This window comes from Zingiber officinale, chromosome 5A (assembly GCF_018446385.1).
Source record: "Zingiber officinale cultivar Zhangliang chromosome 5A, Zo_v1.1, whole genome shotgun sequence".
Lineage (NCBI taxonomy): Eukaryota > Viridiplantae > Streptophyta > Magnoliopsida > Zingiberales > Zingiberaceae > Zingiber > Zingiber officinale.
In genome coordinates, this window is record NC_055994.1 from 8324070 (window position 1) to 8341258 (window position 17189).

Here is a 17189-nt window from a genome sequence, read left to right on the forward strand (position 1 = left end):
CGTATTCCGGCTTGCATGCTGATATCATATCCCGGTCTACGTGCCAATATCATATCCCGGCTTGCGTGCCGATGTCATATCCTAACCTGCGTGTCGCTGTTAGGTCCTGGACTACATACCGCCTTCTGGGTCCAAGTCGCGTTCAGCTCCGTGCCGTCAGATCTAGCTCCTCGTCTAGCTCACATTCATTTATTCTTTCAGGTCAGGACAACTCGATCAGCGTCATAACCAGCTTACCGATCCACTAGAGGAGGCCCCATGGGCCAAGGTATGTTCTTTAGTCTTATTCTATACACATTTCATTACTCTACTATTTTTTTGTTTCTTACATATTCGTTGAATCTATCTCGAGTATCAGGGTACCAGAGACCGGGGCAATCCGATCGCTAGCTACAGATAGCGTTGACTATAAATTTTTTAACAACTTTATTAACATAAAAGATAGCTTAACATATCCCCTCTAGAACATAACGATTTAGTTAACATTCCAACTATATTAATATGATAGTTCGTCTGACTTAATTTTCGGACAACATCACTAGAAATGACTAATATAAACTCATAAAAAAAATTTATTGAATCACGAAGTCTCATCTAAATTAACTGTTCTTAGGAGTGTCATTTGCTTGAGAAAAATTCAACCCCCGGTGTTAATTTTTTTATTTATTTTTCTATTTTAAGATTTAGCGTTTATGATTTAAAGTTTAAACACCCCTGTTGCTTTGGTATAGTTACGGAGGAGTAAAATGTTGGTGCAGCGGGGCCGGTAAGAGGGAGGTAATTGCTTACAAAATAACAGTATACCCTCCTCAAGGCTTTCAACTAAAAAATGCAACACTAATAAAAAGTAAAATGAGCAGAAATAAAAAGGAGACCAGAAATTAACTTGGTTACAACCAAGACGGTTGTTAATCCAAGGCGGTTGAACAATTCTACTAGAGTATCTCCTTCATTATAGGCGGAGAAGCTTTTTTACACACTTAGAATGCTCAGAGATTGTTAGGAATGATTACAGAGTTGATTGCTTGAATAAATGAATATTTCCTAGCTCCAGGGGCCTTCATATAGCTCCTGGAAAGTCTATCCCGAGGGTTTAGAGTTTTACAAATTGAACAAATTGAAACGACTGTTTAGGGTTTAGAGCACATACCTTACTTATCTTACTTTGTGATGCTTCCCCTTTATCATAGCTTTCCTCTTCTGATGTTCCTCCCCCTTCATCTATGCTCATTTTTGAACTTGACTCTTCTTCTAGCTGGTGGTTCGCCATCAGCGCTAGTCCCGAGAAGGCTTCGACTTCAGATTCGGAGGACGTTGAATCATCCCAAGTGGCCTTTAGGATTTTGTGCTTGGAGGTGTTTGACTTGTGCTTTACCTTCTCCTTGTCTTTTGTCTTTTCCTTTATTTTTGGGCAATCATCCTTGATGTGCCCTTCTTCATTGCAATTGTAGCACCTGACCGTCCTTCTATTGCGCTGATGATTTCTCAACTATAACCGAAATTTATTAGTTTTAAGGAATTTATTGAAACGTCTTACCAGTAGTGCTGCTTCGGTTTCGTCGATCGAAGCTTCGGAGTCAGGATCGTCTAACTTGGCTTATAAGCTGATGTTGAGATTTGACTTCACTATTTCTTTAGGCTCTGCAATTCGAGACTCGTGAAGTTCGAAGATAGACAATAAACTTTCTAAACTACTTACCTCAAAGTCCTTAGAGATATAGTAAGCATCTACTAAGGAAGCTCATTCCGGAGTTCTGGGGAAGGCGTTGAGCGCATACCGGATGGAATCTCGATTTGTTACCGATTCTCCGAGATTCGTCAGTTGTGTTATTAACTCCTTGATCCTCACTTGGAGTTGCGCTACCTTCTCACCGTTGTTCATCTGGAGGTTCGTTAACTGGGTCCGGAGGATGTCATGCCTTGCTAGCTTAGCTTCCGAGGTACCTTCGTGAAGCTCTAGGAATTTATCCCAAAGGTCTTTAGTGGAATCGTAGCTCCCGATCTGACTTACCTCCTGGAGCGGCAGCATGCTGAGTAGGTGGAATTCCGCCTTTCCGTTGGCCACGAAATCGGCTTGCTCTTTCTTCGTCTAGTTGCATTCTTCTTTGTCTTTTGGCATTGTATATCCATATTTCATTATTAAAAGAATATCGAATTCGGTCTTAAAAAATATCTCCATTTTGCGTTTCCACGTAGCGAAGTCTCTATCGAACTTCGGGGGATGAATGTTCGCTCCGGCCATCGACTTGATCTTTGTGCTTCAGTCGGTGGTTAGTCCTTCTGAGGTTGTCGGACTCTGATACCACTTGTTGGTGCAGCGGGGCCGACAAGAGGGGGTAAATTGTCTGCAAAATAACAGTATACCCTCCTCAAGTCTTTCGACTCAAAAATGCAACACTAATAAAAAGTAAAATGAGCAGAAATAAAAAGGAGACACTACAAGAAAATTGGGATTTTACAACACTTAAAAGACAACGCTTTTTTTAAAAAGCGTTGTCTTTTTCTTTTTAACAACGCTTTTAGTGAAAAACGTTGTCTATTTCTTTATTTTCGTACTAATAGACAACACTTTTTTTAAAAACCGTTGTCTATTGATGATTTTTATGGGTCAAACACAACGCTTTTTGAAAATCGTTGTCTATTAGTATTTTTTTTAGTGTCTACGACAACGATTTTTAAAAAGTGTTGTATATTGTCAAGTCCTCATCTAAATCTGGGATGCTCTGAACCGTTGGATGCAACTAAGGAGTAGAAAGACCTAGGTTTCACTTTGGCACCCACCTTTCTCCCAAATCGCTCCTATCGACTCATGCATAATCTTCTTCTCCCGAATCCCTCTCATGCGTATGTACTTGTCTCCTCATCTCATCCCATGCTGCGAGTGGGAGACGGACGCGACGGTTCGAGCGAAGAGCTTCGGGAGAGCTTCAAGCGAAGGAGGAGGGGAGCTTGTGAGTGTGATTCCGGCGAAGGAGAGGCAAGTATTCTTCCATGGTAGTTACAAAGTAGAGTTCTCTAGGGTTCCGATCATGATCTTCATGGGATCTGCAAGATTTCTTCGGTTTTAAACGATTGTGTGTTTTTCCACGGCTAGATCGAGTGTTGAACGCAAGCTTTAAGCAAGTTTTCTTCCCGTGTAGATATGGGTAGAACTTCTAGGTATGTTGATCCTGGATTTGTGTGTGTGCCGATAATGTTCTTGGTGGTTTCCGTGTTGTAGATCTAATGCAAGTGAACGATTTTCGGTGTTCCGTCGAGTTATACTGATGATTTTTGCTCGATGAGCACGGATGTTTCCTGGATTGTTCGTTGGATCTTGATAAGTCGTTATGGATGTCTTCTGTCGGGTTTTGTACGCACTTGGAATATCTTTTTGAATAGTGATAGATTAGAATGATTGAAATGTGCAAACTTGCATTTGGAATTTTAGAATCTGTTCATATGATTTGCGCATGTATTCTTTTGTATTCTTTAAATGTTTGATTGGTGCATACTCTACTTGAAATCTTGTACATGCTCTAATTAAATTCCAGATCCTATTCATGTGTTTAGTTGAGCAAGTATTTTAGTTGTTCTCTTGGATTACTTAAAAGATGCAGACAATATGGAAATTTTTGGATGAAACAAGTGCATGATGTACATATGTAACTAGCCTGTAAGATAATACCCAGATCATTATGTTCCTTTTGTATTTGTACACATGAAGCAGTAGGTTATCTTCTGTTCCAATATCTATTTAGTTTCAAGATACGGATTACTACAATATGTGTTGTCTCTAGATCATTAGTTACATTTGCCTTGTACATGGTAGCATAAGTTTGAGTTGCTCCAATGACTGTTAACTTTAAGTCTCGGTTTTCTTCAGTAAAAGTTTAGTGATTTAGTTGAGAATTCCTGTTGTTGCCATATAATTAAAAGATGTTGTGATCTGAAATGTTATGGGTATTGCTGTAATTTCTTTTAGTGTAAATGCCTTATCTGGATTTGCAGTGGGGTGTTAGTACTTATGAACAAGGTAAAGGTGTGAATGCTGTAATTGGATGATAAATGTTCTCATGAAGCTCTAAATGTCCTAGTTCAAGTGTAGATGTAAATTGAAATGGTTACTGCCTTAGCTTTGGATTGATTGATAAGGTTGATTGCTCCAGATTATTGTTTCATGTATTTGTTTGTTGACTAGGAATGTGTCCGTATAACTCATGTTTCATGTATGGATTGGCATTAGTTAGGAGAAGCTTAGTGTGTGAGGTGACTACGGAAACAAGTTCACCACACCTGAGTGTCTGTTTAGATAAAGGTTGGGTAGTATTTCCATATGATGTTGTAGAAATGGGTGGAACCACGTGTTGCTGTAGTAATTAATTGTTAACTGTGCTTAGAGTAATCCTTCCATTCTTGATGCTTGAATGTTGGATTAGGAATAAAGGTGCTTTCACCTAAATTATTTCAACTAGTATCAATGTTTCATATCAAATCTTAAACTCATGATTTTACAATCAGCTTGTAATCCAAGCACACAGGTTGTTGTCCAAGTCTATGTATATTGATTATGACCAACTGATTTAATAGTTATAGTCTTTTCAAACTTGTTGTATCACATTTGTCATATTACATTAATTGTGCCCACATGATCTAGTGTGAAAGATATTGCTGATGGATAATTAAGGATCTTGTGTTTTTATTGGCCTTATTTAAAAGTGAATGAATCATGTTGATTTACAATTTGGTTGGCAATATTTTGTTTTATCTTGTTGATAATTGTATTTTATCTTTCAGATTTTGAAGATACCAAAAGTATGAGACACTCGAATGTAGACAGTTGACAATTAGGCTCAATTTATCAATCGTTGTCAACCCATGGCGATTATGATCAATTGTTCTTCATGAGCTGCGCTATTATTCTTTTTTTTTTTTTTTTGCAATCTTATTGATATGTTTGTTCTGTAATCTTATAGCAGTAGCAACTACATCCGAACCTTAGAGATGTAACTGGGAAGTACTTTGATGAAGAACTATCAAGAAGGCTTTGGGATTTAAGCGAGAAGATGTTAAAGCCAATGAGTAAAGAACATTCAAGTCAAGAGGATAAATAACATCTATCAAGATCCTTTAAATTCATGCAATAAGATGTAGTCGCTAAGAGTAGCTTTGAGTATCTCGTAATTAAAATTTCTCTGTATGTGAGTAATTATGTTTGTTATAGAAGTGTAAGGATGATAATTTGTATATTTATGTTGGTTTATTTAATAATATGTTATTGGTTGAAGTAAATTTATTTTTATTTATCTTTTATTTGTCTTTGGTATTAAAAGACAATAATTTAAAACCTCTTGTCTTTTGCTAAAAAAGACAACGCTTTTTTATGTGTTATGAAACTGTTGTCTTTGCTAAAAAAGACAACGCTTTTTATGCGTTGTCTTTTAAAAAAAAGACAACGTTTTTAAAGCGTTGCAAAAGTGTTGTCTTTGCCACAAATGACAACGCTTTTAAAGCGTTGTCTTTGATTAGACTTTTAACAACGCTTTTTCAGTCACATAGACAACGTTTTAAAAGCGTTGTCTATCAGCTTTTTTCTTGTAGTGAGACCAGAAATTAACTTGGTTACAACCAAGACAGTTGTTAATCCAAGGCGGTTGAACAGCTCTATTAGAGTATCTCCTTCACTATAGGCGGAGAAACATTTTTACACACTTAGAACACTCAAAGGTTGCTAGGAATGATTACAGCATTGATTGCTTGAATGAATGAATATTTCCTAGCTTCAGGAGCCTTTATATAGCTCCTGGAAAGTCTATCCCGAAGGTCTAAGGCGCCTCCTACAAGGTTCAAGGCGCCTCGAGCCAAATCAAGCGGATAAAGTTCTATTCGAGCACAAACAATCAAGTTGACTTGGGTTGAGGTGCCTCAAACAAGCTTGAAGGCGCCTCAAAGGTTTGAGGCGCCTCCAATGCCTGATTGAGGCGCCTCAAAGGTGGAGGCGCCTCCAATCTTGATGGAGGCGCCTTGAGCTGCATTTCCAGCTAGCTTTCTCTTTTGCTTTGACTTCCGAAGCTCCGTTTGCTTGGATGATTTCGGCCAACCGAAATAGGGCTCACCCGAACCCAATTTCCGGCCTTCTCCTCGAGCAGTCTTCCGTCCCGACTGTTAGGATCCTTCGTACGGAGGCTAGAGAGGGGGGTGTGAATAGACGACCCCAAATCGTCGTTTCTTTCTACAAAACGTGTTAGCGCAGCTGAAAATAAACACAGAAACGAAAGGGAAAGAAGACAAACCTCAAACAAACCGATGTAACGAGGTTCGGAGATAAACTCCTACTCCTCGGCGTGTCCGTAAGGTGGACGAAGCCTATCAATCCGTCGGTGGATGAGTCCCCGGAGAACCGGCTAATAGATGCTTCTTGTGGGTGGAGAAACCTCGCCACAATACTTGTAACAACAAGAAAGGAGTACAAGGAAAGCAAGAAGTAAATACAAACAACAATATGAATGCAACACTCGCTTGCCTTCTCTGTCGACCGGAGGCGATGAAGCAGCAACTTCACAACCCAACTGCAGCAGCTGATCGACGACTGGAAGCTCACGCGAAGCTTCGGAAGCGAGCTCAACAAAGCTCAGAACCTCAGAGCACAGGAGTAGAAGCTTCAATCCAAGGAAGAAGAAGAAGAAGAAGAAGAAAAGCCAAACTGGAGCCTTTATTACGCGGAAGCACATGCGGAAAAGAAATCTAGCGCGCGCTAGTGCCCTGATCGGTCCGTGGACCGATCAGAACTCCGGTGTCCAGCACTGATCGAACTCTGATCGGTCCGGGACCGATCAGCTGTGTTGATCGGCCCCGCACCGATCAACCTCTGCGCCCGCCTCTCGCTTCGATCGACTCCGATCCGTCACCGCATCGACCGTTATCATACAAGATGCCATCGATAGTACCGATCGGTCACCGCACCGATCGAATATTCAGATCACCGGATCGATCACCGATCGATCCAAATGGTTTTCGCCCAAACCAAGTCCAAACCAACATCCGGTCAATCTTGACTGTTGGTACATCGCGCCTAGCATCTAGTCACTCCCTTGACCTGCTAGGACTCCCCGCTAAGTGTCAGGTCAATCCCTTTGACCCACTTAGACTTTTCTCTCCGTACCAAGTATCCGGTCAATCCTATGACCTACTTGGACTTCCCATCACCAGATGTCCGATCACCCTTGATCCATCTGGATTTTCCCTTGCCCGGCTTCACTCACCAGGACTTTCACCTAGCTTCACTCACTAGGGTTTTCACCTGGCTTCACTCACCAGGATTTCCAATCTGCCTGGCTTCACTCACCAGGATTTCCCAACTGTCTGGCTTCACTCACCAGGACTTTTCCAATTGCCTGGCTTCACTCACCAGGACTTTCTAACTGTCTGGCTTCACTCACCAGGACTTTTCCACATCCGGTCCAGAGAACGAGCTCCCGAGCCCTCTCTGACCACAGTCCGGAGAACGAGCTTCCGAGCCCTCTCCGACTTCCCATGTGCCAAGCTTCCATACTTGGACTTCTCCGTGCCAAGTCTCCATATTTGGACTTTTCCCGTACCAAGTCTCCATACTTGGACTTTTCCCGTGCCAAGCTCCCTGCTTGGACTTTTCTGAGTCAGGTCAACTCACCTTGGGTCAACCAGGTCAACCTTGACCGCGGGTTGCACCCACAATCTCCCAAGCTTGTATCCTTGTCAAGCATCAAGGTATAAACATTGTCAAACATAACTCGTCAAACATCAAAACACAACTCGAGTCCAGTCAACTCAAGTCTAGTCAACCAGGTCAACCTTGACCTAAGGTTGCACCAACAATCTCCCCCTTTTTGATGTTTGACAAAACCCATTGACAAAACCCATAATCAAACCCATAGTCAAGTTAGGTTAACTCGATAACCTAACTTAGGTTTTCCAATGTTCTTCCCTGAACATTCTCTAGACATTCTCCATTCTCCTTTCTACTCTCCCCCTTTTTGACACACATCAAAAAGAGTGAATCAAGGTCAAGAGTTTCTTCCTAATGAAAGTCCCATACCTTTCATTGAAACTCTTAATTTCCCCCTTGACACTAGAGTCAACAATTAACTTAGTGATAATCTCATATCACTCATCCTCAAAAATTTCGACGAGTAAAAACTCCCCCTAAAAGTCAACTCCTCCTTGACTAATAGGTAAAACTCTCCCTAAAGGTCAACTCCCCCTTGACCATTGCACCAACAATGTCTTGGAGAGTTTCAAACCTTTAGAAACCTAAACTCAACTCCCAAAAACTTGAAATTTCAGACACCTGCTGAAAATCAGAAATTCGGCACGTACTGATCGGTCCCCACGTACTGATCGGTCCCCAGACCGATCAGGAACCCCTTGGATCGATTCCCAAATCGATCCTCGCTTTCTGGATCGTCACTGATCGGTCACCAGACCGATCAGGACTTCTCTGGATCGGTCCGGTGACCGATCCAGCCTCTGAAATCAGAGATTTCTGATTTTCTCCCCGGGAGAAATTCAGAAACTCACAGAAAATTACAGAAAATTTCAAAAATCGTAAAATTTTGAGGATACATTCCTCATAACATATATTATCAAGGAAAAATAGTTTTCTATGAAAATAACTTCCATTTTCAAATCTTGATACAAATTTCAAAAACTTTGAAATAGTTCAAGTTTACCTCAACTTTATATCAATTTGCTCAATGATGAATGCTATCACTAGAAAAGCTTCATCAAGGTTTTTCAAATCAATTTTGAAATGATTTTAAACCCTTTAATTTGGGACCACAATCTTTGGGCTATATGTACATGACTTGTACATAAGCTTTCCCTATGATCCCCAATTTTGAATTAGGTTCATCTAGGTACAAGAGCTATGCACCTTGATCCTAACTCATCATCCTAATATCTCACACACATCTAAGGTGTATCAAACACATCCAAGTCAATTTTGATGTGAGATATGGGTTTAGGTTATCTTAGGCTAAGTTTTCATGCATTTTCTAAAACAACAACTTGATCTCCATATCAAATTGTGTTGTTTATCCTTAGATCAATTTCATTGATTATAAATGCAAGAAATGATGACATGGCATAAAATGATATCATAAATGAAAACATGTGTCAATGTCATGATGTCATGGCATAAAGTATGAACCTTAAATAAAGCATGACATATAACTAACCTAAGCATTATCATGACATTTCAAATGATCATAAAATAAATATGATGTCATGACATGACATATGGCAAACAACCATGGTAAGTTAGCACAAATAAAATACCTAGATTACCTATCTAAGTATCCTTAACACCTTAGCTAACTTAAAATCTAAACCTAGATTGCTCAAAGTGCTTCAAGAAAATGCCCAAACCTAAGTTGGCATTCCTATTTTTCTTGATTAATTTATGCCACTTAACATTAAGTATATCCTCAAATATTGGCATATTTCATATTTCCTCAAGAATAGCACCTTTTTAATTAAGGCCTAGATTGTCTTAAATACCTAAGAGAGTACCAAGACCCCAACTTGGTATTTCTCTAGGTTTTCTTAACTTGTGCCAATAAAGATTAAAGTCGATATAATTTTTTTTTTCAAATATGGCACAATTTACTCTTCAAGGAGTAAATGATAGATTCATTTCATTTTCAAAGATTCACAAAACCTTGAAAATGTTCCTTGAGTGTCAATTTCCTAAAAGTTGGGTTAACTACCCTTCTAATCGGAGTTGACACTCTCTAACCCATTTATGGGGTAGAGAAGATGCTCCTAGGAACCCAATACCTATTAGAGCTCATTGGGTTCACTAAATATTCACTAGGGATAACTTCCCTAGCAACCCTCCTAATGACCCTCTTAGGCTTTAAAGCCTTGGCCATTTGGGGCTCATCAAGATCAACTCTAGGGGTGACTCCCCTTGTGACCTTGGTGTTGGTTTTCCTAGCCCTAGGTTTTGTTCCATAATCGAATGGAACATTATGATAGGTGGGCTTGACCATTTGGGACTTAGGTTTGTGACCCAAACCTTTCTTGTCCTTGGACATTGGTTTTTGACCCTTAAACCCTAGAGATGACTTCTCCAAGTTCTTAAGAGCCTTTTCCAAAGTATCAAGTCTTGACCTCAAGACTTGATTCTCCTTCTCTAATACCTCAATTTTTAATTTTTCATTTTTCTTGGAGGTATTCCTAGGCATGTGTCTAGTTGATTTGGGATTTCTACCTAGGTTTTCCTTAGCCTTAGATGAGTTAGTCCTAGGGTTGGCTTTCCTAGTGTTATCCTCATCTAGGCTCACATGTTTGGCACCTAAGCATGTATATTGATTCCTATAATTAACATGCTTATCATTCTTGACAATAGCAATAAGGTTACTAGCATGCATCCTACTAGAATTGCAAGAATGTGCCTTAGAGATTACCTTAGGGTTTGCCCTAGCTCCCCCTATACATGTGCTCGATCTCTTGTCCTTGTGAGATTGCCTCCCCCTCGGACATTGGCTCCTATAGTGTCCCCTTCGCTTGCATTGGAAGCACACCACGTGCTCCTTGCCCTTGCGTGTTGGGACTCCGGCTTCCTTGACCTTTGGCGCCGGTGGAGTCTTCCTAACCCTCCTTGGACACTTACTCTTGTAATGTCCATACTCCCTACACTCAAAGCACATTATATGTAATTTACAAGAAATTAAATTGCTTGAGTTACCTAGGGTTGAGGATGGTTGAATGCTCTCTCCTTCATCCCTTCCGGAGGTAGAAGCTTCTACTTCTTGCTCCGAACTTGAAGAAGAACTCTCCTTCTCTTCATCCTTAGATGTTGAGTGACCCTCAACCTCTAAATCCATGCCTCCATGATGTGAGCGACTTGGCTCACTTGCCTCCTCTTCATGGCTTGAAGTGGAGTTCCCCTCATGAAACTTGGCCAAGTTATTCCACAACTCCTTGGCGTTGTTGTAACCACCTATTCTACACAAAATGTCATTAGGTAAAGAAAATTCAATGATTTTCGTTACCTCATCATTGATGGTTGATTGGTGGATTTGCTCCTTGGTCCACTCCTTCTTCTCTAGGGTTTCTCCTTTCTTGTCCATCGGAGACTTGAAACCTAATTGAACACAACTCCAATTTTCAAGGTTAGTCATAAGAAAATACCTCATTCTTACCTTCCAATACGCGAAGTCGCAGCACTCGTAGAATGGTGGAAACGTGATGTCTTCTCCGAGTCGATCCATTCTCTAGCTTGTGCTCCCCCGGGTGTTAATCCGACGAAGAGCAACCTTGCTCTGATACCACTTGTTAGGATCCTTCGTACGGAGGCTAGAGAGGGGGGTGTGAATAGCCGACCCCAAATCGTCGCGTTTCTACAAAACGTGTTAGCGCAGCGGAAAATAAACACAGAAACGAAAGGGAAAGAAGACAAACCTCAAACAAACCGATGTAACGAGGTTCGGAGATAAACTCCTACTCCTCGGCGTGTCCGTAAGGTGGACGAAGCCTATCAATCCGTCGGTGGATGAGTCCCCGGAGAACCGGCTAATAAATGCTCCTTGTGGGTGGAGAAACCTCGCCACAATACTTGTAACAACAAGAAAGGAGTACAAGGAAAGCAAGAAGCAAATACAAACAACAATATGAATGCAACACTCGCTTGCCTTCTCTGTGGACCGGAGGCGATGAAGCAGCAACTTCACAACCCAACTGCAGCAGCTGATTGACGACTGGAAGCTCACGCGAAGCTTCGGAAGCGAGCTCAACAAAGCTCAGAACCTCAGAGCACAGAAGCAGAAGCTTCAATCCAAGGAAGAAGAAGAAGAAGAAGAAGAAGAAGAAGTAGAAGCTCTCAGCCTCCTTTTATACCTGCGGAGAAAGAAGCACAGAAGAAATCTAGCCGTTGCGTCGCAACGGCTAGTGCCCTGATCGGTCTGTGGACCGATCAGGGAACCTACTGATCGGTCCACAGATCAGGACCTCTGATCGGTCCGGGACCGATCAGCCAGGCCGATCCCCACCGATCAGCCTCTTGCGCCCGCCCTGCTCGCTTTTGATCGACTCCGATCGGTCACCGATCGGTTATCACACAAGATGCTATCGATGTGTTACCGATCGATCACCGACCGATCGTAATATTCATGATCACCGGATAGATCACCGATAGATCTAGCTCATGGTTTTCGCCAAACCAAGTCCAAACCAACATCCGGTCAATCTTGACTGTTGGTACATCATGCCTAGCATCCAGTCACCCTTGACCTGCTGAGACCTCCGCTAAGTGTCGGTCAACCTTTGACCCACTTAGACTTTTCTCTCCATATCAATCAATCCTATGACCTACTTGGACTTCCCATCACCAGATGTCCGATCACCCTTGATCCATCTGGATTTTTCCTTGCCCGGCTTCACTCACCAGGACTTTCACCTAGCTTCACTCACTAGGGTTTTCACCTGGCTTCACTCACCAGGATTTCCAATCTGCCTGGCTTCACTCACCAGGATTTCCCAACTGTCTGGCTTCACTCACCAGGACTTTTCCAATTGTCTGGCTTCACTCACCAGGACTTTCTAACTGCTTGGCTTCACTCACCAGGACTTTTCCACATCCGGTCCAGAGAACGAGCTCCCGAGCCCTCTCTGACCACAGTCCGGAGAACGAGCTTCCGAGCCCTCTCCGACTTCCCATGTGCCAAGCTTCCATACTTGGACTTCTCCGTGCCAAGTCTCCATACTTGGACTTTTCCCGTGCCAAGTCTCCATACTTGGACTTTTCCCGTGCCAAGCTCCCTGCTTGGACTTTTTCGAGTCAGGTCAACTCACCTTGGGTCAACCAGGTCAACCTTGACCGCCGGTTGCACCCACAATCTCCCAAGCTTGTATCCTTGTCAAGCATCAAGGTACAAACATTGTCAAACATAACTCGTCAAACATCAAAACACAACGCGAGTCCAGTCAACTCAAGTCTAGTCAACCAGGTCAACCTTGACCTAAGGTTGCACCAACACCGACTTTACGTCCCTCGAACGTCGCGCACGTTCTTCTCGCCCACCCGGTGTACTCTTCCGCAGCTCTTTCGTCCTTCGGATGCACCGAGCCCGTCGGTTCCCTTCCCGTGCCGTCCTTCTCGTTAGCTACGTCTTCCGCTCGACTTTGTGTGCTCCTAAGCTCCTACACACTTAGACATAGGGATTAAAAATAAACAAGACCTAACTAACTTGGTTGATCACATCAAAACAACAACGGGGTCCAACAATAAATATTATTCAATCAAATAAATGAATGGAATTGATGGAATTTAAAAGTTTGATTTAGTTAATTTATTTTTTTTAATATCAATTATTTTGATTTATTTAATTCAATCTCAATTTTAAAATTTAAAATTCATTCAAATTGAATGATATAAAGATGTTAATTCCGACGGGTCCAGGTCCGATCATATTTAGATCGAGTTGATTTTTTAAAACCCAACTTAAATCATATCTGAATCCAAATTCAATCCAAAATTCTTAAATTCGAATCCAACTCAGATAATCCGAAAATCCGATTCAAAACAACTTTATTTTTTTAATAATATTTCACTTTTATCTAATACTTCATTATTATCATACTAACATTGATATTAATATATATAAAAATATCCTCTTTTTTTTTAAAAAAAACCCCGAAAACCCCACTAAACCTTATATTTGGGTCAATCCGAATATGACTCAACCCAATCCAAAAATGTTTAACCTAAAAATGCTCCAACCCAAACCGGAAAATGCCTAATCAAAACTTGATTTTTTTCTGATGGATTTAAGTTGAGTCATTGGATCGGATTCATTTTTAACACCCTAGGTAGAAATCACTAGGTATATCTAAAAATCTGAAAGTCCTAAATCATGATTTCCATAAGTGGATCAGTGGGTGATGAATTTAATTGTCCAATATTAATCGACTCAAATGCATCATTAATAAGTGGCCCCGGGGCCATGGTGCAGCCGATACCCACGATTCAATTTCATCTATAATATATTTGTAGGAATTTTTCCTCCAAATAAGACTTATAACTAAGGGATGTTAGGTTTCTAGGTCACTCGTCATAAGTGCTTCTCGATTTATCTTGGTGATCGATGAGAAACTTCCGTGGGATCCGGTTAATCACCTCAAACTCGATATTATCCAACCTGGTTAATAATTTTTTTTGCCCCCAAGACTATGGTGCATGGAAGGGCACCCAATTGTTACTCAAGTATCTACAATTCGATTTCCAACTACGACGTATTTGTAACGATTTTTCTTTTAAATAAAACTTACAATTAATGAATATTAGACTTCTGGGCCACTCTCCAAAGTACTTTTTGATTTACCTTAGCACCTAATGAGAAATTTTTATAGGACCAAACTAATCATCTCAGATTCGATATTACCCGATTAATTGTTTTTTTATTAATCAATTAATAAATGAATCAATCGATTTTATATCAACTCAATTTATTCGATTTTATAATAAAATTTGATATGTAAATTTATTTAGTTCAATTTTGATTTATTTGATTGAACGCATTTGGATTTTAACGAGACATTATGAGATTTGACAAATTAGTCTACTCTTCTTCTCAACAAAGTCAATTATTCTTGCTAAAAAAAAAATATGCTGTCAATAGGGATGATAATTTTCTCCGTGAATTCGAATCTTGTGGGAAAAATTTGAAATGGAAATGGGGATTTTCAATTTATTTGGGGATGAGGACGGGTTCGGAGATTTTTTTCGAGGATGGGACGAGTTCGGGGCGGATATGGAAATATTGTCCCCATCCCCGAATCCGCCCTGAAAATAATAATAATAATAATAATAATAATAACAATAATAATATTAATATAGTAATATTATTTTAAAAAATATTAATAATAATATTGATAATAATATTAATATTAAAAAAATTAAATAATAATAACAAAAGTATTATTAATACTGATATTAATATTAATAGTAAAATAATAATAATATTAAATTAATCTGAGGATGGGATGGGGCCGGGATGAGGATTTGATCCCGATGATTTAGATTCGGGGATTCTCTGAACCTGAAAAAATCGGAATGGAGACGGAAATGAGGATGGGGATGAAATTCAAGAACGAAGATAGGAATGACAAATCCATCCCCGTCCCATCCTAGCCATCCTAGTTGCCAGTAGTGCTTAGTTTAAAAATTTTGTATTTTTCTATTTAACAATACTTAATTTCTTTTAAATAGTTTGTTAGAGTTTTTTTTAATCTAACCATAGTTGTTTTTAAAAAGCTGATTTATGAGGATAAGTTTATATTCTGAAATCAACTCGGATCAAATTATCTAACGTGGAAACTAGTTTGGTAGGGGACAAGATCCACAATTTAATATCGGATCCATCGTGAACCCGTTTTCACTTCCCTTTCCCTCCTCTAAGATTAGATCCTTTTCTTAAGATTTATATATATCTCCCTTTCCCTCCTCTAAAATTAGATCCTCTATCTTTAGATTTATATATACATGTGTTCTTGTCTCCTCGGATGAGTCTACTAGTTAGCACATAAAATGTTATCATCAATGAGATCTGAGGTAAATGTCTCCCTTATATGTTAGTCACTATTCCAAAGACTAATAGCCATCCGTGATTTATCTCCTCTGTATTGACCCTGGGATGGATTGGCGGGGGCGCTGAAAACAAACGTATTCATCTTTTACCATCGATATATACTTGTGTTCTTTATTGATCGGATGAATATGACATCCTTATGATATATATTACATCCCTTAAATATGATCTAACCCATCCGATCATACAAAAAAATACAAGTACACGAAAACCTTCGGACAGACGGTCCGATTTGTTCCCTCTAGGCTTCTATAAACACCCATCTGGTGCACCGATCGCGCACTCTCTAATTCCACTAATCACCACTGTAAATCTTATTCATGCCTTCCTTAATCGCCCACAAGCCTCCTCCCTCCCCCGACGGCGGCGAGAGCGCGCTCGCTCTCCCAGCCACGGCGGTGAGCAGCTGCCTCTGCCTCAAGGCGGCGGCCGGCGAGCCGAGATCGCTCGCCAGGGAGGTGGTGCTGCGGCGGATCCGCCACCGGAAGCGCGTCGCCTGGGTCCGGAGTGCTCTTCGGACTCTGCTGAAGCCGGCGGCGCCACCCACCTCGGCCGGCGGGAGGGAGACGAAGGAGAAGAACGTCGTCGAGCGGGAGCCAGACTACTCGTCGTGGCTCGACGACGCCTTCGCCTTCCCTTGAATTTGGCGATTGCAGCAGTATCATGTTTGTTGCATTAATTAATGATAAGATCTTCAGTAATGATTGTCCAAATCAAATTTCTGTTTACTGGAGGGGACAACGATGGATAAGGCATCGTACGACAAAGTGGGTGGCGACATTAGATGCTCAGGAGGAGCCCAACTAATTGGATGCCCAGCATAATTAATACTAAATTGTTACAATCTGAATATTTTTTTTTAATTTTTTAAATTATTATTAAATATATCTAAATAATATTATATTTTATAAGTTAATTATATTCTTTCTCATCTATTTTCATATTTAATTTCAAATATAAATCTTAATTAACTTTTAATAATATTATTTAATTAAAATTTTAATTAATAAATTTATTTTCTGACGGGCCAGAATCTGACCCGCCAGATTTACCGTAATAAATTATCACAAAGAATAACAGGATTTATCGTTATTTGATCACATCGTTTTCATTAAATTATAGAACATATTCTTAAGTAACTTTAATGCATAAATTAAGAATATCGGAAAAAGACAAAATTCTCTTCGATTAATTACAGTTTTCCATAATTTCATCTGAATCCGATGGAAGATTTGACATTTTATTCAATGAAACTTAATTAAACTAAATTCGTGCTAAACATAATTAAATATATATATATATATATATATATATATATATATATATATATATATATATATATATATATATATATATATATATATAGGGGCAGATCCAGAAATAAATTTTAACGAGGGCTAACAGAGACGGACCGGCAGACAGTGGAATTAACACAAGAAAACAAAATAAAAGTAGAGAAAAAATTAGAGAGGGAAGCGGAGGACCGCGGACCTGGGTGACTGCTGTAGTTAGCGGGCGGCGCCGCGGCGGACCAGCAGGCGGTGGACCGACGGGCTTCGGACCGGTGGGTGGTGGACCGGC

General features: G+C 40.2%; 1 protein-coding gene across 1 annotated transcript; it reads left to right on the forward strand.

Moving 5' to 3' along the window:
• The first annotated feature begins 15782 nt into the window (after positions 1-15782).
• On the forward strand, positions 15783-16423 carry LOC121982610. Its single transcript, XM_042535748.1, has one exon. The coding sequence runs from the start codon at positions 15929-15931 to the stop codon at positions 16247-16249; it is 321 nt and encodes a 106-aa protein (XP_042391682.1). The 5' UTR covers positions 15783-15928; the 3' UTR covers positions 16250-16423.
• Positions 16424-17189: the final 766 nt, after the last annotated feature.

What these genes read in the sequence shown, in the direction of transcription:
- LOC121982610 (XM_042535748.1), top strand. Translation starts at nt 15,929, where the DNA reads ATGCCTTCCTTAATCGCCCACAAGCCTCCTCCCTCCCCCGACGGCGGC.